The sequence below is a fragment of the Mesoplodon bidens genome (genome assembly GCF_964165515.1).
Source record: "Mesoplodon bidens genome assembly, chromosome: 10".
NCBI lineage: Eukaryota > Metazoa > Chordata > Mammalia > Artiodactyla > Ziphiidae > Mesoplodon > Mesoplodon bidens.
This window is the reverse complement of record NC_138172.1, coordinates 21,034,520-21,061,984: the sequence shown is the minus strand read 5'-3', so window position 1 is coordinate 21,061,984 and position 27,465 is coordinate 21,034,520. Positions and strand designations below refer to the sequence as shown.

At 43.5% G+C, this 27,465-nt stretch overlaps 1 protein-coding gene across 5 annotated transcripts in view; it reads left to right on the top strand.

The window, feature by feature from the left end:
- The first annotated feature begins 1,978 nt into the window (after positions 1–1,978).
- Positions 1,979–27,465, top strand: part of MITF (melanocyte inducing transcription factor) — a 227,160-nt gene continuing 201,673 nt past the window's right edge. For 3 of the 5 annotated variants that reach the window (XM_081246299.1, XM_081246298.1, XM_081246296.1), the window contains exon 1: positions 2,117–2,316. In XM_081246299.1, the coding sequence (XP_081102425.1) occupies positions 2,213–2,316 (104 nt within the window). In that variant the 5' untranslated portion in view covers positions 2,117–2,212. Of the gene's footprint in view, positions 2,317–24,149; positions 24,353–27,465 lie in introns of those variants that run through there. The other 2 variants (XM_081246300.1, XM_081246301.1) reach the window with 2 other exon arrangements.

Genomic DNA, 27,465 nt, shown 5'->3' with positions numbered 1-27,465 from the left:
CTGTGTACCTATGGGCAAGCTTACTTAGTTGGAGCTAAGTTCAGGTGTGTTAGCTTTTCTGACAGTTTTTTCCCCTTTGGGTTTGGTCCCTTAGGTCTAGCAGGTCACTATTGGATATAATGACAAAATGGACTGTTTCATTATAGTTCTAAAGAGGTTATAAACTACAGTTCTAACTGAAGTCCTTGATAGCCTTTAAAGGTCAACAGACCAAAATTATGCACAAGAATCTTGTTTTCATCTACATTTTCTGGGGAGAGGGTCCATAGCTTTCCTCACATTAAAAGGCTTCTGGTGAAGCAAAAGATTAAGAAGACTCCAGTGTTTCTCAACGCGGGTACCAATGATATTTGGACAAGACAGTTTGTCATTGTGCAAGATGTATAGCATCTCTGGCCCATACCCCTTAAATGCCTGTAATACCCCAAACTTATTATTATAATCAACCCCTTCTACCACATTCCAACCACCTACAGTTGAGAAACAAGATGAGACTAGGAGTCTAGACTCAATGTTTCCTGCATGTTTTACATTTCCTCTCCCTTCTGGCACAGAATAACACTTTTTAAAAAAAACTTTTAACATCTAATTTCTAGCAGTCTCTATCACGGAATCTGGGATCCCATATTCATGAGCACAAAAAGCCTATTTTTCTTAGGAAGGTTCAGGTTCTGTCATATTTTAATGGTATGGACCTAATGTGAACTTAAAAATGCCTCATGTGAGGCAAACTAGCAAACAGCCAACTCCTGGGAGGTGCCCATCATTAGTCTAGCCTCCTTAGAGTTTTCTCGCAGGGTGATCATTTAATTTTTACTTTTGAAAGGACAAACTCACAGATGAAGTGTTAGTCTGAAAGGGATATCTTCAAGAGCTAATAAATAAAACTGACCATTGAGCAGCATTTTTATAGATTACAAACCACTCTCTTGCATTTGACCTTGCAACAGCTTCAAAAAACAAGTTTGCCAATCTCCTCCTTTACAGATGAAGAAATTGAGGCTTCTAGGAATCAAGTGACAAGCTGATGATTACACAGCACTTTAGAGAAGGACTCGGGATTTCAACTGTGGGTCTTAGAACTTTAAAAGCCACCCTCCAACTCTCTACTTCCTCCCTGATACCTCAAAACACTTTTAAAAGGAGGAAAACACCCTACTGGAACTAATCAGAGGGAAAGACTGGAAGTTCAAACGAGCCATAACAGAACCTGTTAATCTGTTACCTAAATGAGTGCCGGGAAGGTGGGGTGGGGGTGGGGGGTTGACGCTTGTACATTTCACGCGCCCCACAACTGCACGTCTGAAATGTCAGGACAATCTCATTTGAACTCCCAGCCAACTGAGAAATTAAAAGCAGACGGTGACGACGCTGTTTTGTAACTTCGTGCGTTTTAAAATTAACCGCACCTTTCAAGTACCGCTTTAGATTAGAAGTGGCTAATTGGATAAAGGGGAGAGTCATCCAGATGGATGAACAGTATTGTAAAAGCCCAGATTGAGTTACGGGAAAGGAACAAACAAGAACACTTTCTACAGTACTGTTTTACTTACAAAGTGAAGGAAAGTTCCTCCACTCAGTTCCAAACCGAGGACAAGTTGATTTGTCGCAGCAGCGCTGGGAAGCATGTAGCCTGATAGAAAGTCTTCTTATTTTAAGGGAGGCTTGAAGGCTGAAACTTTTCAGTGTCAAAACCCTTTTTTAAAAAAAATAAGGACTTGGCGTGCCCTCGCGAATGTGTGAGCTGGGAGGAGGAGTGATGGTACGAGAGCTGGGCTGAAGTCCGTTCTTATTAATATTAAATAGCCACGTCTGTACCGTTGAAGCAAGTGGCGAGAGAGGAGGGATAGGAGCTGCTGACATTGACAATGAATCCAAACAGGAGTTGCACTAGCGGTGTCTACCACGTTGCCTCTGCCCTCGCTTGGCCTTCTGGGAATTGTAGTTTTCGGGGTAGCGGCTTTCGTGGCAAGCCGGGAGTGCCCCGCCCGGTCGGGACTACAGATCCCAGGCGGCGCCGGGAAGCCGCCCCTCCCGCCCGGGTGCGAGTGTAAACTCCGGGCGCCTGGGTTGGCGGCCGCCGCGGGCCAGCGGGCTGAGCTCTGCACTGCGCGGGGGCGCACCGCTCGGGGGACCCAGGCCCCGCCACCTCCCCTCCGCCCCCAGGCTCGGTTCTCACTTTGGAGCAGTGGGAGGACGGGAAGCGGGAGCCATGCAGTCGGAATCGGGGATCGTGCCGGATTTCGAAGTCGGGGAGGAGTTTCACGAAGAGCCCAAAACCTATTACGAACTCAAGAGTCAACCCCTGAAGAGCAGGTGAGTGGTGACAGCTGGAGGGAGGCGCGGCCGGCGGCTAGGGAACCCCGCGCCTCCCACCCTGGGGCGACGAAAGCTGCTCGCCGGGGCTCTGGGACAAGGACCCCGTGCCCTTGCCCCGGGGCAGAGGGCGAACTGATCCCCGCAGTTGGGGGCCGCGACCGCTGGGTCGGTGCGCCAACGGGGTTCTCCGCCCAGGCGCACTTTGGGGGCGCGGCGGGCAGCCCGGGACGGGCCGCGCGGACGAGGGGACCCTCGGTTGGGGATACCAGCTGCTGAGAGCTGTTGGGGGCTGGGGAGTGTCGCGGCGCGGAGGTGGGGGAGGAGGAGCGCCGGGCCCGGACGCTGTCCGGATGGGAAGGAGGAAAAAGAGTTTCGAGTGAACCCTTTTCCTGAAGATCCCAGCGGGCTGAGCACTTGGAGAGGGAGAGCTTGGGGTGGATCGAGCGCGATGTTAGAGGGAAGCAGTTAGCTCCTGTGTGGTTGCCTCTTAGGAGTCCGACCACCCCTCTGGGAAAACCCGCCCCAGGCGGCCTCCAGGTGAGGTTTCCCAAGGCCCGCCCCTCACCTTCCTGGCCGCTGCACCCCAGCGCGGGAGGGGCGGGGGGGGGTGGCGAGCAGCGGGGGGGCGGGGGGCGTGTCTCCTCGTCCAGCTTGAACTCCCCGGGCTATAGGGTCCCGTTCAAATGCAGGCCTTCCCTGGAGGGGAAGAAGCTTTCAGATGGAGGGTTTGAGGAGTGTCCCCTGTTGGGCAGCGACAAGTGTTTAATTCTCTGGGGACTTAAAAAACTTTCTGGGAGAGGAATGAAGACATCTGCTGCTCTGGCGCCCCACCACCCCTAGTGCCCACTTCCTACGCTGGCTCCATTCCCACTCGTCCGTCGGAACGGGTTGGGTGTCTTCCTTTTTGTCTGCCCTGTGGCTACTCAGGACATTTCCAATGTTTACTAAGAGGGAGATGGTCATTTGAGGCCGTGAGTAGAGAGGGTTTAGTTCCACCTCTCTCAGTTGTGAGGTAAGATGAGGCTGTAACTGGAAGGTTCTGCAGTGCTTCTGCACCCTTCTCAGACCTTCCTTCCCGCCCCTCTCGGTGGGTAGGGCCTGGGTGAAGGGCCCTGGCTGGCAGAGGGGAGGAGGGTCCAGAAATCAGGGTGAATCAAGAGAGACAGCTGAATCAGGAGTGAGGTGGTGTGATGTTAGCTGCTGGGGCACATGGGTCTGGTACTTGATCCAGTGGAAAGTGTAGCCAGGTTTGCTTCTTTCACGGCTGTGTGAGAGTCTGAATCCACTTCGGGGAAGAAAATGTGGGAACAGTGCATGCACTGACTGGGTGGCTGAAGCAGCCTCTTGGCAGATGCTTAACAGAGATTGGAAGGAAACCTCCTGTGCAGTTAGTTGCCTAAAACCAGCCTTTAGTTGATGGTTTCTCTTCATAATGGCTGTTTTGTGTGTGAGCCTAGATTGTGTGCATTGGGGGTTGGGGGTGTGGAGTAATAGTGTGTAAAGGGTATTGTTGGTTATGCTCATTGGGGCTTTATCTGCATTCGGCTGAAGGGACCAGTGTTTTACCGAGCAGTCTCTGCTTTTGCTTCTATAAGCAAATGCTTACATGGCCAGAATGAGGGTGTGTGTGTGTGTGTGTGTGTGTGTGTGTGTGTGGTCCTGAAAGAAATAACCGGACTGTTTGGAACGTTTTTGATGGTAGCTGATAAATAATATAAATGAGTTTGAGAGAGCGAGGAAAATACCATCTGGAAAAACCCAAATGAATTTCATGAAACTCACGTTGGAGGATTTGGGGCCTGTTCTTTTTCAGAGTCGGCAAAAAAAAAAAAAAAAAAAAAAAGACTTGCAAGGGTTGAATGTCCTCAGGAGCTAGCTTGCACGTGTAAGGAAAAATTTGGGGATGTGGGAAGCTCTGGCTTCACACGTTGAAGCTGGAAACAGGTGCGGGACAGAACTGGTGTGCAGAGGAAGGCTAAATTAAAAACGCTGTAAAACTTGTCTGTGGAGCAGACACATGCTCTTTGAAATAAACCAGTGAAATAAAATCTGTGAATAAATATATGGGGTTGGCAAAATTTCTGTATAGTACTGTTTTCCACAGTTGTCTAATGTACTGTCATCAACATCTGTTGTATGACTCTACAAGGGCTGCACGTTCAGGGCCTCCTCGTGGCTTTTTGTTGTTAAGTCTTTGCCGGGGCACCTCCCTTCTTTTAATTTTGCTTGGAAAAAGTTGAAATTGGAAGGTGAAGACTGCTGCAACTATTTTGTCTCTCAGTTTTATTTTCTGGATTGTCTCTTGGAGTTGAAAATATGTCTAGAATCTGCCCACTTGTCACCAACTCCTCTGCCTCCACTTTGGTTCAAACTGCCACCCGCCCTCGCCTGGGTGACTGTCTCTTACCTGGTCTCCTGCCTTCATCCTTACCCGCTTTCAGTGGTTTTTTCATACAGGAGCCAAAATGTTCCTGTTAAAACTGGTGTTCAACCTAGGGGTGATTTGCCCCCCACGGGTCATTTGGCAATGTCTGGAGACATTTTTGGTGGCCACAATGGATGGGGGTTGCTACTGGCCTCTAGTAAGTAGAGGCCAGAGATGCTGCTAAACATTCTCCAGTACACAGGACAGCCCCACAATGAAGAATTGTCTGACCCCAAATTGTCACTGCCGAGGTTGAGAAACCCCGTGTTAAAATGTGTTACATCGGGCTTCCCTGGTGGCGCAGTGGTTGAGAATCTGCCTGCCGATGCAGGGGACATGGGTTCGTGCCCCGGTCCGGGAGGATCCCACATTCCGTGGAGCCGCTGGGCCCGTGGGCCATGGCCGCTGAGCCTGCGCGTCCGGAGCCTGTGCTCCGCAACGGGAGAGGCCACGGCAGTGGGAGGTTCGCATACCGCAAAAAAAAAAAAAAAAAAAAAGGTGTTACATCATGTTATTCTCTCCTCAGAACCCTCAAAACACTCCAGTAGCTCCTAATATCAGTAAAACTCGAGACCTTTAAAATGGTACCAGGCAGATTGTATGGGAAAGCTTCCTGTCTGCTCTCATTGTATCTCTTGCTGCCACTCTCCTGGCCCCCTCCGCTCCAGCCAGTGTCCTCACCATTCCCGGAATACTCCAGACCCTTCCACCTCTGGGCCTTTGTATGTTGCACTTGCTGACCCCTCTTTCTGTCTTTGTCCAGAGAGCAATAGCATTCGTTCCTTCCCCAACCAACTTCACATCTTCCTTTAAATGTCATTCCCACCAAGCCTACTTGACCACGCTCTGCGCAGTGGCTCTCCCTCCAAACTCTCAGTCTTCCTCGCCCTGCTCTGTTTTTTTCCATAGTACTTACATTATAACCTAGTCTATACTTTTCTAATGTGTTACATTTATAATATGTTTCTCCACACTAGACTGCAGGGTCCAAGGGGGCAGGGACTTCTGTCTCTTCCTTGTTTACTGTGGTGTCCCCAGAGCCTAGAACAGAGTTTCTCAACCTCAGTGCTGTTGACATTTTGGACTGGATAGCTCTTTGATGTGGGGCTGTCCTGGGCATTGCAGGTTATTTAACAGCATCCCAGGCCTCCACCTGCTAGAGGCCAGTTGCTCCCCTCCCTCAGCTGTGACAACCAAATTCGTCTCCAGACACCACCAGTGTCCACGGGGGACAGACTCACCCCTGTTGCAGGTTGACTGGCCTAGGACAATGCCTGGCACAATAGTGTTTTGTCGTTTGAATATGTGTTGCTTTCTCCCTTTGCATCCCGCTCAGGATGGGGTGTTTGGTTCTGGTTTCTTTTAAAATAGGTATCCACCAGGGTCTGTCCAAAGAGGAGTTTTATATTCTTCATTTGGGCTAAGCTCAGATGTGCAGGTGTTTGATGAGGAGAGACAGTTTCATTCCTAACCCAGACCTCCTGGCCATTAGGAGTGTGAAGCTGATGGATTTAGATGATGGGAACTCCCTTTTGTTCAGTGACTGGCAAAGCTGTGTCGTATGGTGGAAGACACACACTATGAGAAAAGGTTCTCGTGAAGAACTGTTGGCAGTTTGGTTCCTCCCCAAAGGTTTTTGAAACGTTTGTGTGTTCTCCTGGGAATGAGCCCTGAATGGTGGGTGGCAGAGGAAGAGTGCCGAATATGAGGGGGTGAACCCAGAATTCACACATTGGCACAGTCGGGTCGGGGTCAGATGTGGAACCGTTGAATGGGCTCCTAGCAGGGAAGGGACTCTCTGTAGGGCTTTGGGTCCTGAAAAAAAAACATTAAAAAAAGATGGTAGCATCTTTCAGGTTCATGGTTCTTTTGTTTTGTTTACGCAGTGCTAAATTCTGTGATTTTTTAGCTGCTAATGCCCTTTTCCTGGGCAGACTTCAGAATTGGTTTAATCTAATTCCAGTTTCTCCTCTACTCAAAGTTTTAATAATGGTTTAGATAATGGTTATTTAACTTCCCACAAATAAGAAATGGGAATGAAAGTGAGTATTAGGTTTATAATGGCAGGACGAGATACAGCAGTGGTTCCCAAATGCTGATTCAAAGAGGTGTGTGTGAAGCTGTCACAGGTTTGTGTCGAAATGACAAAGAAAAAGACTGTTGTGTCACATGCACGCTCACACACACGTATTTCTGTGTAAGGCTACTGTCATTCCTTGGACTTAATTCTGAGATTTTTCCCTCCTGTCTTCCTACTAAACATACCCTTTTGTTTATGAAATGATAACCCATTCTTGGCAAGACAGAACTGTCCATCTTTTATTGATTTCTGAAAGTTTTCTTGATTTTTTTATCTGTCCAATCTGCAGGGAACTACTTTGCATGGAGATTAAGAGCATTGTTCTGGCATTTCTGTCTGTCCCTAACAAGCTGGGTGACCTTGGGGAGGCTAGGTGACCTTTAACCTCAGTTTCCTCATCTGGCAAGTGGGGACCTGCCTCCTAGGAGTCTTAAGGACATTAACTGTGATATTGGCTATGGAAAAGTATTAGCATGGTGCTGGGCACATGGTAAGTGCTCGGTAAATGTTAGCAGATGTTGTTCTTGTTGTTATTTCTTTATTACTTCGCAGAGAGTCCTGACCTTCCAGAAAGTGTTCGCTTTTGGTTGACTCCGGCTTTCTTCTCTAAGGCCAGTGTTTTTATGCAATAAAATTACCCCAAGTTTGGTAAAACCCTTTTTGCTTTCCTCCTAATGAGGTGCTGCAGATAAATCTTTCGCACTTTATAATTTTGATCCGGTCCTTAACAGTTTCTTTATGCTGGTTTAAAAAAAAAAAACAGTTGTGGTGTCAGCACATACATACAAATTCATATTCAACATATATCTATTGAGTACATGCAAATTAATACCAATAAACCCAACTAACATTAACTGAGGCCACACTGTGTGCCAGCCTCTGTTCTAAGTGTTTGTATGTGTGTTAACTTAATCTTGCAAAACCCACATAAAATGATAATAATAAATGAGAAAAATAGTGTTAATTATAATTTTGAAAACAGGTGAAACTTATGCAGTGCTTACTACATGCCAGGAATGATTCTGAATATTTTACTTGAATTAACGCAGTTAATTCTCACTTCAACCTTTGGTGTATGTATTTTTATTATTCTCATTTTACAGAGAAGGAAACTAAGGCATAGCAAGTAGATGGGCCTGGATCTGGCTCTGGGCCCGTGCTCTCATGCGCTAGTCTGTGCTGCCATGTGCAAGGCGCGGGGCCTGCCCATGGGGAATCATGCTGCACCTTCTCCAAAACTTGCCTCAGTGGGGTGAGGGAAGGAGAACATGTAGATCCAGCCAAACAAACAGGATGGAGTTTGATCACCATGGGGCGTGGGCATCAGCAGTGGGAATTTAATAGAGGAAGGGAAATTGAGGCTCAATTTTGTCAGTGAATAAGGGTATTCAATTTGGCCTTGAAGGTCGAGCAGTACTCAAATATATTTCTTTATAACATTAAATAAAATGTTAGATGCCTTGGAAGGCATAAGCTTAAAACAGACTTTTAGGATTTCTGATTGCCTTTTATATTTCTAACCAGAATCCCAGCTCTTCCTTGTGGTCTTCGGGCACCTGGGGTGGCAGAGACTGGATGGATGTGCACAGGTTCAGAAGTAGCTGTGCCTAAGTGCTGTGCCCATGGCTTTGCCACTTAACTCCCGTGTCTGAGTTCAAGACAAGACGCTTAGCCTCTTGGAGTCTCGATTTCTTTACCTGTAAAGTGGGATCAGTAGAACCGTCCTCTTAGGGTTGGTGAAGTTTTAAAAGTGAGAAAACACATGTAAAAGTGCTTTGCAGGGTGCCTAGCACATGTTAGTAAGTAATATCAGTTCCTTCTCTTCTACTTTACCATGAGTGCAATTTTCCCCCTCCTCATACCAACAATAAAGCATGTACAGAATTATGTATCTGAAGCAAAATAGACAAGATGGGGGTGCCTTAACCTGGCAGATGTTCAGATTTTATTATGCAAATTGCTTGTGTGGTATGATTAGATGGAAAACTTGATTAAAGTGGAATTCTAAGTGTTGGTTTTGTGTGTTATTGGAGATTTCCTTTTCCTGAGTACTACTATTTATAGAATTATTTAAGTGTATGTATGTGTGTGTGTTTTTAATTCCCTTTTGAGTTCTGCAGGGCAGTTTGCACAGGCTGATGTTTATATCTGCTCCAGTTGTGCAAGAAGTGGAAAATATCCTTTTTTTAGAACAGGTCACATGTGCTTACTGTCAGGAATAGGACCTCAGTGTAAAAAAATGTATCTTGGGACAAATCAAAGTTACTAAATTTCTGCTTCCAACTGCTTTGTTTCAGAACTGGCAGTATTAGGATAAATAATAGAGGGAAAAAAAAACTCTGGCTAAATGTTTTTTGTCATTTTTCAAGGACAGTAAGCAAGAGTTTCCTTTGTTTTGTGTGTGTGTTTTAAGTATAAAACGTACTTTGCTGTTAGGTCTGTCTCATCAAACTAAATTATAAAAATGTGTTTGACTCATCTCCAAATGTGCATTATTTGAAGAAAATAGTCCAGAAGGCAGGTCAAAGATAGTTAATGTAGTCACCACAGGCTTTTGATATTGTAAAGACAAATGTGAAGTTTATAAGGAGGATTTTGTGAGTCTGGTGAACGCTGTGTACTTGAGGGCAAGGAATTAAAGCAAGCCATGAAGTCTGCATCTTTCCTGAGGCAGCTGAGGGCTGAGGGTGAGAGGACCTGCAGGCAGGTCTGGGATCTCTTTTGAAACTCCCACACCTCTTTCTGTTCCTGAGGACTTGGGGAGGAGGACCAGGCTCCTCATTTCTCTAGGTTGGCTCTTAAACATGGCCTCCTTCTTTCTTTGCTGCGTCTTTCCTTCCGTGACCTTTCTTGCACATCATGAAGAATAAAGACGTACACCTTTGGAGTGTTTACACAGAAGTTGAACCGGGGCAGGCTGAGAGGGATGCAGTGCTTTGGGGAGTGGTGATACTGGTGAGAGAAAGACACACAAAGATATAAATGGTACCTCAAAGTCGTGAGCCCCTGTTGTCTTCCCTAAGTCATTTCTAAAACGTCCCTCAGTTGCTTTCAGCAAAGGCAGTATCACTTTGGGGTCAGAAGGACCTAGATTTGTTTGTTTTTCTTCTCTTCCTTCCCTTCCTCCTTTCCCTCCCTCCTTGCAATACTTATTTATTAAGTGCCTATCGTGTGACAGCTTTTCGCCAGCTGTAGGGGATCAAAACTAGAACCAGACAGACTAGGTTCCTGCTAGTATGGTGCTCCTGTCTTGGAGGTGGGGGCATAGCTAATAATGAACTAAATAGATGAACAAGATAAGTTTTGGTGCTATGAAAACTAAATAGAATGTTATGTATAGAGTGTGACTGGGAAAGAAGAGGCTTTATTGGGTGGGTCTTTAGGAATGACCTCATGGAGGAAGTGATTTTGAGGCACTGAATGTCTGAGTTAAATGTGCAGATCTTGGTGATGTTGTTCATTAGCTGTGTGACTTTGGACAAGTTCGCCAACCTCTCTGAACCTGAGTTCCCTCCTCTGTAAAATGGAGCAATAGCTACCTTGCAAGGGTGCTGTGAAGATGAAAGGTAATGCGTGTAAAGAGTTAACAGTAGGCTTGACCTTATAGTTGCTCAGGAAGACGCATAGGACTGGTTTAAGGTAATTTTAAGGTAATATATGAATAGTAGAAGAAGAAATGCAGGCATTAATCTTCCCCATAAGTATTTATAACTTGGTCTTAAGTGTCTTCCCTAATGTCAAGTGAGTCAGAGATGTATACTTGTCTTCATAAATCTACCCCTGGACTAAACGTGGAGATGGGTCTTGATATTTTTGTTATCCTTTCTTTCCTCCAGGATCATCTTACTCGAATTGTCCCATTGCTCATCTCACTGTTGTTGCATTGAGATCATTCAGGTCTGAGCATACTTCCCTTATGTTTAGTTTAGGAATGATTTTTGGCTGCATTTTGAACTACTTTTTGGCACAAAGGAGAGGTCCAAGTCATCTAGGATTAAACAGTAAAACCTGAGATTGATTTCACCAAAGACGCACACCACAAACAAATGACCCATGTAGAACTCCTGACTCCCAGTCCTGTGTTTCAGCCCCTAGATCACACGCTTCCTGTCTACACTGATGTGAAAATGTCAGCATTGGTGCAGAAAGGAAAAGAAGCCTCTTCTCCCACACACCACTTCGCCCTTTCATTAACATTGACATCCATAGGCAATGGTGTGTTTTTAATTCGACCCTTTACGAAAGAAATCTTCAAAGCATTCGAATTTCAGTAGCTGTGTTCTTTGATTGAAGTGCCCACGGAGTGGTAACTTTCAAAAGGAAAAAATCTGGGTTGTGTGGGAACAAATATTTTAAATCCAAATGTAGTGAGTTGTGTTTAGGGAAGGCACTGGTAGAATCATGTCTTTCTATAAGAAAATTGTGGGTTATTGAGCAATTTCAGGAAGGCATCTGTGGCCTGGGCCCTCCCCGCCCCCTCCCCAGAGTGGGATAACTTGCTGACTCATTCACACACATTCCCCTATTTTCCCACGTGGTCAAGGGCAGATGGGAAAGGTGGTTGTCCCCACTGGTGGGAGCATGTGTAGCTGTTGTTTGTAGGATAGGTTTTCCTTCTGGGAAGCTTAACTTGCTTTCATGGGAAGAAGATTTGAGGCAGGGAAGATTTATGTAGCCCGATGGTTAAGGTTGTATGTGAGATTAGGATAAAATAGACAGATAGGAATGCTGTATTTACTTCGGTACCTTTATTGTGATATGTTCCTAAATATTAACTGGTTCTAAAAAGCATGTTTTTCAAAACATACATTTTATTTTTATAACTGGTGATTTGAAACTTAGTGTAGGGAAGAGCACACAGAAATCCTAAAGATGATTTTCCTGTTTAATTTGGGATCTAGTACAATCCCCATGTAGTCTACCTGGGCACCTCAGTGAGATGTGGCCACCTTGTTCCTCTTGCGTGAGTCTGTCCCAAACAGCTGGAGATAGTATTCACAGACACACCAATATTGTAACAATCCCTTCTCCATCAAAAGGATTGGGTATATTTTTGTTCTATTTTTTTGCATTTGAAGTTTTTCACCAATGATGAAAAGGTATTATTTCAGGGTCAGCTTTGCTCTGTGGTATTACTAAGCCTGCATAATCACACCACCTAAATTTAGAATTTTGGCACCTCAGCCAATAGAACACTTTGCAACAAATTTATAATACTTGGGGCAGAGAATGACTATGAATAAACATTAAAATAGTATTGGCCAGTTAGGGTCATTTACTTTCAAGGGAAAAGGATGACATCCACTATACATTCTTGAAAATTCTATTTATTTTTCAAGGTAGGGTTTACAGTAGCTTATGTAAAACAGTCTCTAAAAATATAAGCAACTGGCACTATTCCTGGTGACATTCCAAATAAAAGTTGGCCCGTTTGCTGCAAAGAAGTGTGCTTGGAGAGTAACTTGGAGAGATTGGCCACTGGCTTGTGGTGTATTGACAATCGGTGGGTAGACTTTTTGGAACCACATCTTGCATCACCTTGGCATGGTCATTAATCCACTGGTCTTCAGGTAGATAAACACTAATCATGTCTTATCTAGATAAAGGCTAGTTGTATAAATGCTAAACAATGGGGTCTTGGAATGCAATTCTAATGATACTGATTGTGTGTGGATGCTTTAAATCCTTGTTGATTCAGAAATGAATGAGAGAGAGGATTTGATGGTGCTTGCTTGGTCATAGTGTCATAGTCACTAAGATGCATGCTTTAATGGTAGGGGGCTGAGTGGCAAGCACAATGAATTGGGATTTGTTTCTGGGGTCAGCGATGCACAGGTCACTCTGCTGGCTTAGGGTATCCCTCTTTCTCACTCTTGGGTTCAAATACCTGACATCTTTCTCATCAGATCTCACTGGCAGCCAGCTTCCCTTTCCTTATGCATTTCCCCCAGTGGACAGTAGAGGAAATGTATTTGGCCTGCCTGTAGTCACTTTTCCAAATTATTATAACAACCCCTTCCCACATGCTTAGCCCACGTGCTTGAGTGTCATGGCTTTGGGGTGGAGAATTTGACACAGACTTAGCCACTCTTCTGTATCACAGGGATTGCTTTCAGGGAGTTACATGTTGACTAATGTCACGCATCCCAGGGATTTGCTTGGGTGCTAACAGAAAGAGAGTCTCCCTTTTTTTTTTTCAGTACGTGGGCCTCTCACTGTTGTGGCCTCTCCCGTTGTGGAGCACAGGCTCCGGACGCGCAGGCTCAGCAGCCATGGCTCACGGGCCTAGCCACTCCGCGGCATGTGGGATCTTCCTGGACCGGGGTACGAACCCGTGTCCCCTGCATCGGCAGGCGGACTCTCAACCACTGCGCCACCAGGGAAGCCCGAGAGTCTCCCTTTATTTCCGTTGATCTTGAACTTGGGAAGGTGTTGTGCTCGAGAATAAAGCCTTATCTTGGAGGCAGAGAAAAACGAAATCCTTGTATTGGGTTAATGTTAGTTGCTATAACAAAGTGGCAGGTGATAGTCACATAGGTAGTAGTTCCTGGTTGGCAGACAGCTTTCCTCCGTATGACAAATCAAGAACCCAGGCTCCTTCTATCTTCTGGTTCTGCCATTGCCTAGAACCCTGGCATCTTTTGTGTCTGGTGGTGGAAAGGAAGAGGAGAAGGCACAACTAAGGTCCCAAAGTGACAGGCATCACTTTTGCTCACATTCTTTCAGCAAGGACCAGGTTCATACCGAGATCTGGATGCAGGGGTGGGAACTGGGGAATAGAGACCCCAGCTGGGCATCAACACCACTGTCCTAGGAAAGAGAACACCCTTCTGATGGATAGCTAACCTTCATTGCCATGGTCCTAGTAGTAGGGTTTTGGCTTCTGGATCAAGTTGTGCCTATCTTTGGTTAGGTTTATCCTTGGAATTTTCTGTTATTTTATCAATAAATTCTTTTTCTGAGTAAATACGGTTAATTTGGATTTTCTGCTACCTGAGGGGGTGCTGCCGGAGCTGATCCGTTCCCAGAATCCCACCTCTATGCAGTGCTTCCTATTCCAAGTTCATGGATTAAATCACTGCCCCACTTCCCAACAGCAACAATACATCCGTCACTACCACCACCACCTTAGAGCAATGGTTTTCAAAATGTGGCCCGCAGACCAGCAGCTTCAGTGTCACTTAAAAACTTGTTTGAAATGCACATTCTCGGACCCTACTCCAATGCCTCCTGAATCGGAAACTGTTGGTGGGGAGTCCCAGCAGTCTGTGTCTTTTAGCAAGCCCTCCAGGAGATGCTGATGCACACTCAAGTTTGCAAACTACTTCCCTAATGCTTTTACCATAAATCCTTTGTCTCCACATTAAATTGTTCCTGTTTTGGAATGAAAAATATCCTGGATTGGAGTGTATTTCGTAAAAAATGCCGTGTTGCTTGTTATGGTCAGGCTAGAGATGATCATTGATAATAATCGCTCACTGATTAAAAAAAAAAAAAAGGAAAATCCCCTCTAGAAAGTTAGCTATCAGGTTTAGGTTAATGAAACCAGGTAGGATGCTTGGTTGTCCAGATGTGATCTCTAAGAGACTTGGAGTTAAGCTAGCTGTACTACCATAAGGAGCCCTGGCCCAGATCTTGGAGGGTTGTAGTTTAATGGAGACTCACAAAGTGTGAAACTTGAAGCACACTGCAGTCACTTGACTGAATGATTTGATGGAGAAACAGGGTAATGGTGGTTATGAGTGTGCCCACATGACCAAATTGTTTTTCACAAAACTGCTGAATAAAATTTGAAATACGACTGTCAGCCTGTTTTCCCCTCTTAATGAATTCCAGACAGTTTGTAGAGTGTGGGAGCTTCCAAAACAGAGGGGCGGGGTGACTGCGACCAGGCAGCCTCTGTTTTGTCACATGTTAGGGTGTCCTGACATAACAGATCGTCCCCCTCATCCTGAGTCTCACCAGGCCATCCTCATTTCAGGTGGAGAGGAAAGGGCAGGGTCAATGTTGTATCAGACAAGTAGGACCTATAGGGCAGTTCCGGATTCCTTACTCACCAGGAAATTCAGCCTACTCTTATTTTTAATCCACTAAAACCCAAGCATTTTTATTTTTATTTTTTTCCTTTTGCTGCATGCTGACCTTCTCCAGACAAAAAGCCCTGATGCTTTTTGGCAAAGAATCTGTTCTTATTGTAAACTGGTTAAGGGCTCTAACCAGTCTAAGAAGTCTAGAGTTCTGGGTTTAACCTTCAGAGAGAAGAAGGATTTTTAACTTAAATTTCAATTTGACCACTTACTAGTTTTTCTCTCTTTGGGCAAGTTATTCTAGTAGCCTCTATTTCAACAGAGGACTAAGTGGGGTGAGTGGATAATAGTATGATCTAAGTTGTAGTTAGTTGTGTGGATTAAAAGAAATACTTGTGTAAAATCCTCAGGCTGAAGCCTTGGCTCTTGTGCTCATAACCGGGCCCTCATTCTGGTTCCATCTTTGCCCACAGCACCAACAGGGTTTTTGACTTGAAATGACTTTTTAGTTTTAGACCCTGTCATTAAGAGAAAACGACTCAAAGGCAATCAGCAGGATACAAGAGGGTCCATAGAAGAGAAGGGAAGTAGGGCCAGATCATCCCTCGGTTGGATGATCAACAGCAGGACCTTTGGGAGTGGATGCAGATCAGATAATGGTGAACTTTGGGATGCCTAACAGGGAAGTATTTAAAGACAGCACATGCTATTTACAGGTAAGGCATTACTTTTGTTGCCAGAACAGTCTTTGTCTTTATCAACATGTTTCCTTTCATCGTAATGATAGACTATAGCTAGGTGGAGGAATAAATAATAAGATGCACTAATTGGGGTTTCACAACACCATGCAGGGTAGAAGCCGAGCTCCACGGCTGTGTCCACACGGGCATCTGTCATTCCTAACTGTCACGTTTGAACTTGGCCTGTAGTGAGTTCCTGCTTTATCTTTTCACATTTCACAAGACAGCCTCATTATACAATTATCTCTATGCAGTATAAGCCATAATACTCTGTGTTCTTGAATCTCAAAATCTTTATATCTTTCACTCTTCTAGGATTTTTCCTTCCTAGTAGCACTGCGTAGCGAGGCTGGGTACCCACACCAACACGACAGCTTGCTTTTCTTTTCTTTTTTCCAGCTTTATTGAGGTATGATTGACAGATAAGAACTGGGTGTATTTCAGGTGTATAACTTGATGCTTTGGTATACATATACATTGTGAAACGATCACCGCAATCAGATGACATGCTTTGCTTGAGCCTCACAAAATTTCTCCCCCAAACCTGTGGCTAAACCGATCCCTGGAAAGCAGAAAGGGGGGTTAGCTTGAAGAGCCACCATCTTTCTTAGAAGGAAAATTCCCATTATCTTGCACACATAAGTGGATGTCTTCATCAGTTACAGCTTACGACGCGTACGACGCGTTACCTGGGTAACGAGGGCCCCCGCCTCACTGGCTGGCTGGGAAGATTCAGTAAGGTAATGAGAGTACTACCTGTGGTAAGGGCGCAGTAGATGCTGCTGCCCCAATTACCGCTCCACCTGCTGCTGTGCCTGCATTACTGCTGCTCTCTGCCTGCTACTGTACCCAAGGGCTACTCCTGGTGCCATTGCCATTAGAATTCAGGGGTTTACATAAGAATGAAAGAAGTGGTTCATCTGTGTAGGTGCTGCTGACGCTACCATTGTTTTGTCACTGTTAAGTACATATAGTCAGTTCTCACAACCAACCATATAGTCAGTTCTCATACGTTTGGGATTTATGCAGTGAGTTTTCAAACCTGGACTTGGACTTGGCTGTCACCCAGCAGTCTTCTGGACCACTTCCTCCAGCTCTCAGCTGTTGTGTGCAGAGGGGTGGGAACTAGTTTGATTACCAATTAATGGAAGACATTTTCTACCAGAAACCATACATATATTCATACAAGCACCTACAGGATTCTCAAAACAGTATTTTTCAGAGTATCTTCAGCTTTTCTGTGGTATTGTCCTGACTAATTGAAATTTGGTTCTTGGCTAAACAGTTCCTCTCCTGAGTTTTATAACGAAACAGGGAAAATGACAGTTTCCCTCTTTCCATGTAATTGAAACACCCCTGCCTCCTCCACACACACAGAGGTGAAAGACACGTAGAGTTAGATGCTTTAGGGTGAGATCCAGTGTGCTTGGGGAACTCAGGAGCACAGGACAGAATGAAGCCTGAGAAGGATGGTCAGTCAGAAGACTGACCATCCTTCTCAGGCTTCACACCACCCAGTGTGATGGGTTTGTGAGCTCTGTGTTTTTGTGAGAGAAGAGGATCAATCAGCTGTGCAGGCTGGAGTTAGAATGAAGATACCCATAGCTCAGGGAAGAGGAAATGGACAAGGCAGTTTGGGGAGTTTTCAGAGTAGATTTATTTCTTGGATGTCTCAAGAGGTGGACGTGAAGAGATCTAACTCTCCCTCTTATTTTTTCAGAGTCATGGTTTGGGAACTATTTGGAAGATCCTTCGGTAAATTTTCCTTGCCTATGAGGTAGAATGATGTTCAGTAAACACTTATTGAGTCTACTGTGGAGTCAGGAGATAATGGTGAACAAAAAGGGTCAACCGTAAACTGCCATTGCTTTTGGCAGATGGGTGGCTGCCAAGGGCTGGCACGGAACCCAGATCAGGTCATCGAGGGCTAGAGGAGCTCTTTCTGGGGAAAGAAAAGAGCCCAGTTGGTTGTCACATCAGTTACCCTGTGAAAGAAATACATTTAAGTGATTTATTTATTTATTAAATAAGAGTAGTATGTTATTTAATCCAGTACATCCAAAATAATTCCAAGTCAAAATGTAATCATTATAAAAATTATTATTATTTTTATGGAGGTATAATTGACTTATAACATTATATTAGTTTCAGGTACACAATGTAGTGATTCAGTATTTGTATACTGTATATTTATATATTGTCATGTATATTGGGAGATGATCACCACAATAAATCTAGTTAATATCTGTCACCATACAATAGTTACAAAATTTTTTCTTCTTGTGATGAGAACTTTTTTTTTTTTTTTTTTTGCTGTACGCGGGCCTCTCACTCCTGTGGCCTCTCCCGTTGCGGAGCACAGGCTCCGGACACACAGGCTCCGCGGCCATGGCTCGCGGGCCCAGCCGCTCCGCGGCATGTGGGATCTTCCAGGATAGGGGCACGAACCCGTGTCCCCTGCATCGGCAGGCGGACTCTCAACCACTGCGCCACCAGGGAAGCCCTGATGAGAACTTTTTAAAGATTTATTCTCTTGGTACCTTTCAAATATGCAATACATGATTTTTTGTTTTCTTCTGATTTTTATTTAAAAATTATTTTTTAAAAATTGAAGTATAGGTGATTTACAATATTATATTAGTTTCAGGTGTATAGTATTGTGATTCAGTATTTCTACAGATTATACTCCATTAAACTTTATTGCAAGATAATGGCTATAATTCCCTGTGCTATGCAGTATATCCTTGTTGCTTACTGTAATACACTATTATTAACTATAGTCACCATGCTGATTACATTCTCATGACTTATTTATCTTATAACTGGAATTTTGTATCATTTGAGTGCCTTCAGTCTTTTGCCCACCCCCAATCCCTGCCTCTGGCAATCACCATTCTGTTTTCTGTGTCTATGAATCTATGAGCTCCTTTTTTTTTAGATTCCACATATAAGTGAGATCATATATAATGTAAGAGATCATGTATAGTATAAGGGAGAATATATTTTAAACTGATATTCACTGAATACAGCCTTTAGCTCTTACCTTGTTTGAAGGCTTATTTAAAAAATAATGTGTATTTTAAGAAATCAAGCATCTTTTACTTATATTGGGTTGGCCAAAAAGTTCCATAACATCTTATGGAAAAACCCGAACGAGCTTTTTGGCCAGCCCAATACATAGTTTGATAGGTAATATTTATTCGATTGTCTGTTATTCCTCACTTGAAAGAGGCCCTACGAGAACAGGGAAGTTGTTAGTTCCCTGGGCATCTCTAGGATCCAGTATAGTGAGTGTCTATATATATTTCTTGAATAAAGAGTGACCAAAATGAATGAAGTGTTTCTGGCATGCCAGAAGGGATCAATAACTTTGGGGAATTCTGTTAAACTCTATCAGGAAAATGTGTATGAAAATATCTTGACCTTTTTTCTTACTAACTGTGGACCCTTGTACAGGTTTTTTGAACCTCAGTTTTCTCACCTAAAATATGAGGGTAATAGTATTTTCTTCTTGGAATAGCTGTGAAGATGATAGAAGATTATGTGCACATGCCTGGTAAATATAAAATGCTCAATACAGTAAGTTAGTAGGGGCACTAATTGTAGTTACTACTGTTGGTGCTAGGAGATGAAATAAACATACAGTCAATTTCTGTTGTTTGTGGTAGTAGTTCTGTTCTATGAAGTCACAATGAACATTTAATTTGGAACAGGGTTAGGTTCCTGCAAGCCTGTGGTCACAGCGTATTTGTCACCCGATTGATACATAACCTTGTTTTATGTGTGTTTCTGTTTAAAGACACTTTATTTAATAATTACTGACTCATTAACATTGAACTCATGGGCAACAGCACTGTAAGTCATGTCAGGGAGCTTATCTGGCACTTGCGCTTTTCTCCGTGAGACACCTCACAGCCGTCTCATGCTCAGCAACACTAGACTGCACTTCAGCACTAGGTAGGCTTGGAGGTCGTCAGTAAAGTCACCAACAAAAAAAATACAAAAATGCAAAAAGCATAGCACAAAATGGACACCCCCCCCAAAGGACACTTGTTTACCATGTGAAAATTGAAACAAGGAGAGAGAGCATCACCTTGTTTGACCTCAGTTGGGAATGCATGTTGTGGGTGGCTCAGATCTCTCATTTCTCTGTCCACAAATGACTGTAAAAATGCTACATATATTAATTTTGGGGTTACAGATAAATTTTAGTGACAGGTAAATTTGAAAATAGGGAATCCACGAATAATGAGGGTTGACTGTATTCAAACTTGTTTTCTTGTGCCTGTCTTTCTCTGACAGTTCTTTGAGCTAAAAAACATGCTCACTGGGGAAAACATTTTTAAACACTGTCTGCATCAACATTGTTGTGGACTATACATGAAGCCACAATAATCAAGCTTTTCCAGATACCCAATCTTCTATTTTTACGAGTTTATTTGCCAATAAAAATGACCCATCAGGCTTCCCTGGTGGCGCAGTGGTTGAGAGTCCGCCTGCCGATGCAGGGGACACGGGTTCATGCCCCGGTCTGGGAAGATCCCACATGCCGCGGAGCACCTAGGCCTGTGAGCCATGGCCGCTGAGCCTGAAAAACGACCCATCAAAAAAAAAAAGGCCCATCACTTCCAGATCTTTAAAGTTGAATGGGGCTGTTCAGATATGTTACTCTTTATTTTGGCATAATTTCTACTGTTCTTTAGAAGGTGGAGAGTGAGAATGGGGACCTGGGAAAAGAGCACAGAGAAATTGTGGGGATCACTGCTGAAGAATCCAGCAGAAAGCAGTAAAATGGCTTAGAAATTTTGGTGCAGGCAGTTTTTTTGTTTTTTTTTTTGCGGTACGCGGGCCTCCCACCGTTGTGGCCCCTCCCGCCATGGAGCACTGGCTCCGGACGTGCAAGCTCAGCGGCCATGGCTCACGGGCCCAGCCGCTCCGTGGCACGTGGGGCACGTGGGATCCTCCTGGACCGGGGCACGAACCTGCGCGCCCCCCGCATCGGCAGGTGGACTCTCAGCCACTGCGCCACCAGGGAAGCCCTGCAGGCAGTTTTTGAAGTAACCAGGCTCAACTTACTCATGGCCTAGAAGATAAAGGTGATGTTTTTGACTTCTCAGTGTATTGGAAATTAGCATATTATAATTATAAGCCTAGTCATTATTGTAAACGTTAACTGAGTACTTGTTTAGAGTGCTTGGAATTCTTTTAGGAAGGAAGGAAGAAAAGAATTGTTTTCAGTAGGTCCAGTAGTTTCGAGTGACATAGCAGATACATCATACAATTTAATAACAACAAAGAAAAACAAACAACAACAGTAATAACAGCAACACCTAGCATTTCAGAGTCCTTACTACAGGCTGTGTCTTGTGTTAGTGCTTTAATTTCTTCTGCATTTTGGAAACCGAAACCCACTGGGGTTAAAGTGATGAAAATGATAGAACATTGGAGTTAAAGTATTGAAAGTTGCATCTTTTTCTGCCTTGCATCTGTACCTTTTGCATTTCATAACGTATCCTTGTGTATTATTAAAAGAGTGGCTTCTTCATTTGAAGCAACATGGAGGGACCCTAGAGATTGTCATACTGAGTGATGTAAGTCAGACAGAGAAAGGAGAAATATTGTATGATATCGCTTATATGCGGAATCTAAAAAGAAATGATACAAATGAACGTATTTACAAAACAGAAACAGACTCACAGACTTAGAGAACAAACTTATGGTTACCAGTGGGGAAGGGTAGACGGAAGGGATAGTTATGGAGTTTGGGAATGACATGTACACACTATTATATTTAAAAAGGATAACCAACAAGGACCTACTGTAGAGCACAGGGAACTCTGCTCAATGTTATGTGGCAGCCTGGATGGGAGGGGAGTCTGGGGGAGAATGGATACATGTATATGTACGGCTGAGTCGCTTTGCTGTGCACCTGAAACTATCACCACATTGTTAATCGGCTATACTCCAATATACAATAAAAAGTTAAAAAAAATAAAAAGAATGGCTTCTTTACTTTGTATGTGTATGTATATGTGCATGTGTGTGTGTGTCTGTCTGTCCATCTGTCTTAGTCCTGGGATAAGGAGGGTACCTATGTAATTTTTTTTTTTTTCAGATTTTTCCTGTGTTAGAAAAGTCAAGAAGCTGAAACAGCAGGAATGAATAACTCAGATCTAGTTGAATTACAAACATATTAAGACACGTACTAGGTACGTTTCAAATGCTTTGTATATTTAATTCTGTGAGGTGGGCAGGATCCCATTTTAAAAGAAACTGAGGCTGCGCCATCATAAGTCACTTGCCGAAGGTCATTCAAATAAGGGTGGAACCAAGACTTAAACTGGAGGACTGTCTAACTTCAAAGCTTACCCTCTTATCTGCCCTACTGAAGTGGTTACTGTATATATTGGGGCATGGAGCGGGGAGGCAGGATAGGAAGAGATCAGGGGCAACAACTCATGTTGATTTTGGAATAGAAAGAGGACTAGGTGTCTGATGAAGTAAAGGGAGACTCTGGGTATGGTTGAACATCTTAATCCAAGATAAATAGATCTATTAAAGGTGCTCACAGAGTGCTTGGCTGAATAGTCCTTTGTTTTCAAAGCTGTTTCTGATGATTTAAAGGAGATAGGCTGTGAAGACTTCAAGAGAGGTAGCAAAAGGTGGGACAGTGGATGCTTAATCATTCACAAGCGTGTGGTATTAAGTTATAGATTTTCCTCATTCCTCTTTAAAGATCTTTTTTTTTTCTTCTTCTGGTACGTGGGACTCTCACTGCTGTGGCCTCCCCTGTTGCGGAGCGCAGGCTCAGCGGCCATGGCTCATGGGCCCAGCCGCTCCGTGGCATGTGGGATCTTCCCGGACCGGAGCATGAACCCGTGTCCCCCGCATCGGCAGGCGGACTCTCAACCACTGCGCCACCAGGGAAGCCCCATTAAAGATCTTTGAATGGCCCTAGTTGGTGACATCAAGAAGTCTTGTCTACATACCCATCCTTGTGGGCTACCATTGAACATGTAGCTCCTAACCTCTTGATGTTTTCCATTCATCTCTCTATTTTTCCCCTCTAACCTGAGTTGTTAATTGCTTTTCATGTATGTCTTTATGAAGTCGTAGCCAGTCTATTACATTCTGGACTGTTTATCTTTGAATGCCAAAGGTCTTGAAACATCATAATGTTGTGTAATAAACATAACTTCTGCCTTGACATTTGGGCGTTAAGGACATTAGTCATTGCAAAGTATTGAGTTAAATATTTTCAATAATAGGATATAAGGATCTAATAGAGAGGGAGAAGTTATAAAAATACTAGATGGTGGCTTTAACGATGAGCCGTATATATACTCAGTGGGTTCCAGCAGTGATAGGTTAGACATTCACCGAATGAATGTAAAGGCATTCTTACTTTTTATTAGTGGGAAAGGAGAAAGACGAACACAAATAAAAAACAACACTTAATTCTCATGCCTACTAAGAAAAATGTAAACCATTTGAGTTTTCAACGCTCCTGCTCCTGATTTACTACCTCACATGCATCTTTAGCTGCCACGAGAAAAGTTGGAGATTTCCATGAGATATTATCAATAGGGACTCCTGGGCTGCGTCTTGTCAGGAAGCCCTTAGTCTTTCAGTGATCTGTTTTTTGTAGAGCATCCATCAGGTCATCCTCTGCAAGACCATCAGAGAGCCAGGGATTTCCTGAGCGAATGAACGCGGTGGGTCTTTACTTGTGGAGTTGATTTTATGAAGAGTTTTGGTCAGCATTAATCGTTATGAAACTATGTGCCTGCTTCCCTGGTTTATCTCTCCAGACATCTCCCCCATGGCAGAAGATGGAATCCTCGTCTCTCCATGTCTCTGGGCATCTAAAGATGTTAGAGGTTCATTGGTCTATTTCTTGCTAGGGAGTGTTCAGTAGATATTGGTCTTCTCTGAGGGAATATTGTCTAGTTGAGTGTTTGGTAATGAGTACTGTTATTTCTTGGGGTTGGGAGGTCTAAACTGGAGATACTGGGTGCTAACTGTCCTCTACCTTGCCAGAAATCTTCAGTCATACCGGTCAAAAACTTCTGAGCTAAATACCTTTTCTTTCCTAGAGAGGTTACAACCAAGAAATTGTTTTAATTTCAGACTGGAGAGCGTAAACTGTGTCTGTGGCTGCTGTTAAAAGTTTCTTAACAGCCTGGTTATTTTCAAAGGATGTCCAAGTCAAATGTATCACTTATGGGAAAAATGTTCTTTTCCAGTATGACATCATGTACAAGTTGATAGTTATCTTCATGATCAATGTATGACATTTTGGGTGTTGGAGAGTGTGTGGAAGGGACATCAGGGAAATCTGTGGTAATACTTCTGGAAGGATTATTGATCTCTAGTCCTCCTGTATGTGATTTTCAGTTTATTTGCTCGCATTATTAACTGAGTGTGTAGATAAGGAGGTAGTTTTGAATGGGAGCCAAGTAACCTGTTGATGTAAGTCTTTTTTACGTTTTATGATTCCCATCGTTAGCACCTCCCTCTTTGCTGGCTGGATTCTCTGTCATTTTAAGTAGGCAGCAATTACTGGTTTGTTCAAGAAGCTGGCTCCTGCTGCCAAGAATCCTATTAATTATCACTCCATCTCTCATTTAGTCTTCCTAGTGTTGAGAGAAGGTGCATGTAAGCGTGTGGCAGAGCAGCTACAATCACATCTTTGTAATCATCTCCTTTCTGAGACGGTTCAGTGGACTCAATGTTCAGCCAAAGGGCTGAGGCAGCCATGGTGAGTCTTTTCAACTCTTCTACAGGTTGTTTGGTCAGTCAGGTTTGGTGTGGTTTTCTTCTCCCTCTGACTCTGACATGAGTAAAAGGTAATGGTTGGCATTTATATTGGGAGTTCAGACCTGTTCCAGGTCCATCTGTGAACTCAGATGGGACACCTTGAAATTACTGTGGTGGTTTTTTCACGAGCTGTTTTCTCTCTCTGGGGGAAAAGGAGACCATGGAATTGACTCTGTCTTCAAGAAGGTAATGCAAGTAATAACCAAAGTAACTCACTTTTTACAGGTTCTCGTATAGCATATATTTTTTTGAAGAGTGACAATCTTTGTATAATATTGAATCTTTGGTTCTTGTCATTTACAAATAGTTAGATTGCTTTCTGTCTGTTTTCAGAAATGTTTACTTCACTTATTTCAGTGACATTCTTTTTTTCAGACGTTCCACTGGATCATTTGATTAGGTTTGGGGTGCTTATCCTTCCTTTTCCACTTTTTCTGGTTCTTTTTTTTTTTTTTTTTGGCAGTGTTGGTGTTTGAAGCCGTTGAAGTGATTCACTGCAAAGTGAATTAATTTTCCACATCTTCAGATGTGTTTTCCAGTTGCCCCCACGTTTGTCTTCCCCACCTCTCATATGATTCTGCATTTGTAGTTCTGTCATTCTTGCTGGATCCAGTATAAACGCTGATGTCACTGAATTTCTTAAATTACAGCTGGTGGGGATTAACAGAAATTGTAAGAGAATACCACTTCCTCATTTTGCTGTTTTCTTGACTAATTATTGTCCTTTCAAGTTCTGTAGGAGGATGGGGGTTTGGAAGTAAGTTCTCTGTCTTGAAGTTAAAACAGCACTTTTCTGTTGATGTTATTCTTCAAAAATAATTTGGTTTTTACGATGCTACCCTAATCATTAAGAGTTATTAATGCTCTTTAATAACCTCGGATATACTTTCCCCACTTAGGATTTTGCACATCGAGTTGTCTTCTATCCTGGTTGAAGGGTTTTGAATACTTCCCTTAAGTTTCCTTATATAGAATATTTTTACTCAACAGCCCTTTGCCAGCTCCAGGCTGTTAATGGTAGTAGGTGAAGGGTTGTGATTCATTTACGTTTTTCTCCAGAGCCTTTTGTTCTTTAAGGAATGCCTACCTCTGTCCCCATTGTTTTCTTATTTAGAATCTGAATGTTCTTGGTGAGAGTTCTGGTTGCTCGACACCTTCAAAGATTAATTTTTCTGGATTTCCAGTGCTTGTTCTAGCAGTTGGAGTCTCGGGTCCAGACTTTCTTGTCACCCTCTGTGTGGCTTGATTGATGGCTCCCTAAACCTTGTCTGGGAGTTCTCTGGACTCTCTGGGTGGGACATTGGAGGCCACCTGGAAGTGTGCATAAATGGCGGCAGAGCTCTGCAGGCGGCGGTATTGATTGAATTGCAGTCCATGGAAACAGAAATAGAAAGGGTTCAGCATTTGCACTTTCCTCTGGTGGTGTTTTTGCTTATTTTGTGTATTTGGAAAAGGCAGCCGTATGCAAACTGCTGACTTACTATTTTCCCTGGAATGGAAACCATTTGGATTATTTCAATGAGTTTTAGCTAAGATTTGTTTGTTCACAGTATTAGTTTTGTTTTCTGGTGTCCTCTTTAGAATAAGGCCAGAATGTCTCTTTCTACTCTATGGAAATAAGTGTTCCTTGGTGCCTCGGGATTTTGCAGACCATGAATTTGAAAAATCATGTGTTTACTCCAGAGTCAAAATGGAAACTCCTTAGTGAAAATTATAGGTACATAAATATATCTTTTTGGGTCAGTTACTTTCTTTGAAAAAAAATTTTTTTTTGGCTAAATTATTTAAGATTTCAGAGCAGTCCCTTCTCCTGCTAACTTTTCCCACAAATTACTTTTTCTCATTAAAAAAAAATTATTTATTTTATTTTTGGCTGCACTGGGTCTTTGTTGCTGCACCCGGGCTTTTCTCTAGTTGAGGCGAGCAGGGGCCACTCTTCGCCACGGTGCTTGGGCTTCTCATTGCGGTGGCCTCTCCCGTTGTGGAGCACGGGCTCTAGAGCACAGGCTCAGCAGCTGTGGCGCACGAGCTTAGTTGCTCCGCGGCATGTGGGATCTTCCTGGACCAGGGCTCGAACCCACGTCCCCTGAATTGGCAGGCGGACTCCCAACCCCTGCGCCACCACGGAAGCCCTTTTTCTCATTTTTAAAGAGAAAAAGATGAAACTGAAGAATTGCAGACCGAAAGCATATGTACTCCACTATTTGATGTAAGGTGGTGACTGGTTCTTTTCTGTTGTCTTTGATGATACAGTGGATCTAGTTTAACTTTTAGTGGTAAGATTCAGATTAGGTTTAAAAATAGAATTTCCTTGCTGTAAGAACTATTAAGCACTCATTTGAGCTCCTCAGTATAAAGATGGTTGTTCAACCTCTGGAAAATGTGAACTATAGGGTCTCTATAAGCTTAGCTAACACTTCCTTTTAACATTGTGATAAGTTCTTTGATGATAAGATTTGGGAATGATATAGCTATCTGAAAAAAATTTCAAATATCACTATGGAGTTATTGGTTAAATGTGAGTTTTTAAAAGTTTGGATAAATAGAATGGGGGGGGAGAATGAATAGTTATGAATTGGTTGAATTGTTTGGAATTAGGTATTTTTTTAAAAAGAGTTTTTATATTTTTCTGGGCAATGTCACTACATATAATAAAATGGGAGTTTTATAGTGGGGAGGTGGGAGTTGGAGACATTATTGAGGTAGTAGGAGGACCTATGGATTAGGCTTCGAGGAAACTGAATTTCACTAGGTTGATGACCATGAATATTTTTGTTCATCATTTTATCTCAGCAGATGGCACCATGCAGGACCTCATACTCAGTAAATGTTGAATGAATGCACGTATTGGCCAGCTGTGCCACTCACTAATCGTGTGACCCTCAGCTAACCATTTCTGAGGGCTCTGTCTCCTCTTAATGTCCAGTGAAGGGGAAGGACTAGATCAAGGTGACTGTGTGGTAGTACTCGACTGCTTCTGCCCCCAGCTATACCACTGTAGATACCGCCTACAGTCATCTCCCTTTGTTGTGTAAACCCAGGAGGAGCCTTGGG